Source organism: Phaseolus vulgaris, chromosome 3 (genome assembly GCF_000499845.2).
Source record: "Phaseolus vulgaris cultivar G19833 chromosome 3, P. vulgaris v2.0, whole genome shotgun sequence".
NCBI lineage: Eukaryota > Viridiplantae > Streptophyta > Magnoliopsida > Fabales > Fabaceae > Phaseolus > Phaseolus vulgaris.
The window spans coordinates 6,321,713-6,324,829 of NC_023757.2; the positions used below are offsets into that span (position 1 = coordinate 6,321,713).

General features: G+C 36.9%; 1 protein-coding gene across 1 annotated transcript; it reads left to right on the forward strand.

Moving 5' to 3' along the window:
- Positions 1 to 2,543, forward strand: LOC137806453 (chaperone protein dnaJ 20, chloroplastic). The gene is made up of 2 exons (XM_068606591.1): positions 1 to 533; positions 2,253 to 2,543. The coding sequence occupies exons 1-2, from the start codon at positions 120 to 122 to the stop codon at positions 2,427 to 2,429; spliced, it is 591 nt and encodes a 196-aa protein (XP_068462692.1). The 5' UTR covers positions 1 to 119; the 3' UTR covers positions 2,430 to 2,543.
- Positions 2,544 to 3,117: the final 574 nt, after the last annotated feature.

A 3,117-nucleotide genomic window follows, 5' to 3' on the forward strand; every position in this document is an offset into this window, starting at 1 on the left:
CAAAAAATAAAAGTAAATAAATAATGACAACCATATAAAATCGATAGGTCATAAAGAGCAAGGCCAAAACGCAAGTAAGAGCGAGAGAAAAGTAGATAGAAAGACAAATAACAATAATAATGCGGTGTCATGGCTTAACCGTACACGGAAGCAACCACCGTGGCTTCTGCGTCCCCACCGTGTCTCCGGCGTTCTTGAGACCCACCCGACCCGTCACCCGTATCGCGTTTCCCAAGGCTACTCTGAAGAACGAGGGACTAATGACGGAGTTCAGCTTCTACGAGCTTCTGGGTATACCCGAATCCGGTTCCTTGATGGACATTAAGAACGCGTACAAGCAACTCGCCCGAAAGTACCACCCGGACGTCTCTCCTCCGGGTCGGGTCGAGGAGTACACCAAACGGTTTATTCAGGTGCAGGAAGCCTACGAAACTCTCTCCGATCCTTCCCGAAGAGCCATGTACGATCATGACATGGCCAAGGGCATTAACTTCGCTTTCAACGCCCGCAGACGCCGCAACTACCACGATCAGGTATGCCTCGTTGCATCTAGGGTTGCATAAATACTCCTCTCGATCGCTTGATTTCCGATTTCAATTCTGTGTTTGCCCAGCTTCTGATTCATACGATTCAATGATTTCTTCTGTTTTCTGTTTCTGGAATCGCTTTTCTTCCCCGATCCTGCCTCATGTTCGGTTGCTCTTTTACTCTTTTTTTTAATTCTTAAATTAAGAGGCTTTGCACTCACAATCCGTGTGAACTTGTTTTGGTCAGGTGGTTGTTTTAATTGTGTTCTGACTTGTTGTGATGTATTACTTATGGCTTATAATGCTTCAAGAATCTTGTAGATAATTCTTTTGTCAGTTTCTAGTGTATAGCTGTAGTATCGAGCACTATAAATCGTTTATATCTGATTTGTTTGGGATATTTTCATCTTGAGTCTCAAAGTTATGATTTGATAAAAGTTAGGATTTACAGATGATTTCTTTACTACTGATTTGTTTACCCTATCTAAGTCTTGAACACATAATTTGACTGTTGGAGTACCGTACAATTTTAACCTGGAATGGGAATTGTTTCATGAAGCATCATACACTTTTGAATTCTGATATTTGATATTTCTGGGTGCTTGTTATAACTTGGAAATGGGAAATTCTTGCTGTTCTGTGCCTTTTTTTCAAGTTGAAAAAGATTTACAGTTCTAGGGGTCACCTTGCTTCTTTGGAATTTCTTTTTCCCGGTGGTAATACATAGTCTTCTTGCTATGAACTTATATATTAGTGTTTAATGTGTCCCTACAAAGATGACTATTGCTCTGCACGTATCCATAGATTTCTACAATTTATGAGGACTATGACACAGGTCCTTATGATATGAAAGTTTCCTTGTATAAATAGATTATTATTATTATTATTATTATTATTATTATTTCTTTTCATTCTGGATTATTCTTTTTTCCATTTTGAAGATGTCGACTTCAATCCCATCTCACCACCACAGAATCTGCACTTGTGTGTTGTAGTGGTATTATTGTATATTAGTTGTATAGTTGCCTCTTCAGCAGATGAAAGTGTTGTACAAGTTAAATTTCATTTTCATGAGTATAAGCTGATTTGTCCTTGCTGCGAGGTGGTATTAATGTTTGCAATGTCTATTAACTTCTGCACTGTACCTACACTCAGTCAGGCTATTTTCACAAATTATGAGGGCTTTTGGCAGAGACTTTTTTATGCATTTTCCTGGTATTTAAATATTAATTGGTTGTTTCTTCCTATTCTGCCTTTTGTTCCTTTTTTCCATTTCTTTATTGGTTTTTAATATGTCAACTTCAATCCCTGCCCACCACAACGAAACCTGGATAAGTACGTTTTCCTGTAGAACATGTAATAATTGACTCTTCAGCACATTATAAGTCGTAGAGGTTAACAGTGTCCGTGGATATAATTTAAATGTCCAACCATAATGAGACTGAGTGTGATCTTAATTATTTCTTTATTCATATTTGCCATTTTCTCATAGTGGTAATGAGTAGTAGGACCTACTACGGGAATTCGTGAATCATGCATTCTAAAGAGATGGGGACATTTGAATTCATTGTATTTGGGTGTGCGGTTGTCCAATTCCCTGTGAATTGTTGCTCTCATGTAACTTTTTTTTCTTCTATATTTAAATTTGCGAAAAGGGGGGTGTGGTAGTTTGGCTAGAACACTTATTTGTTTTACTCACTGATCAAAGCTGTTGCTTTTCAAAAGGTGGTGGAGCAGAAAACTGAATGGAAATCTAGGTGGCAATCTCAACTGTCAGAGCTGAAGAGAAGAAGTAGCAGCAAGGATGGTGGAGGAGGGAACATGTCATGGGCAGCTAGAATGCGCCAGCAGAGGGATGAATTGTCTAATGAATTGCCTAATGAATATTCTAATGAATCATGACTAGGATGTAACTAATTGTATATAGACATATATATAATACATGTGTACATCTACTCTAGATCAAATCAGATATAATATGAATCATGAGAAAATGTGCCATTCCTGAAACAAAAAGTTTGCGACTCTAGGCCATTTTAGTGTGTCTAGATGAACATTTGCAAAATTAATTTTGAAGTGAAGTTACTTACATTTAGATTTTTTTTTTCTGAAAGTAAATCAGTAGATGAATTAAGTATAAATTTTTTATTTAATGCAAACCAAAACCCTTTTGTTGGTAATTTTGGGCCGTGAGAAGATATTTGGGGTGCCTATTTATGTGCAAGATGGGAGAGAGGTAAATATTGTTTCTTGAAGATGGTAATTATCTTAGTTTTCTTTGCCAATAAGTGGGATAATGAACTTTGGTTTTCGTTAGTGCATGGTGGAATCTCAGGGGTGAATTGTTATTGAATTAATCTCCACAAATTATACTATTTGAAAGCCACTTAATAAACATGTTATGTGGAGAAAGATTAGTATGATGGTGGGGATGTTGTTGGGTCAATTGATAAATGGAAAAGCTATTGGTTTAATTAATTGCATAGTGGACGAAATTTGCGGAGTTGAATCAGCAAAAGAGTAGGAAAATAAGCATTTGTAACAATGATAAAAGATTCCCAAAATAAAATGGATGTTACAGAATTAATTA

Bases quoted from the DNA above. Each gene is read 5' to 3' on its own strand.
- LOC137806453 (XM_068606591.1), top strand. From the start codon at position 120: ATGCGGTGTCATGGCTTAACCGTACACGGAAGCAACCACCGTGGCTTC. The intron at 534-2,252 runs GTATGCCTCGTT...GCTTTTCAAAAG, and splicing joins GCCGCAACTACCACGATCAG to GTGGTGGAGCAGAAAACTGA.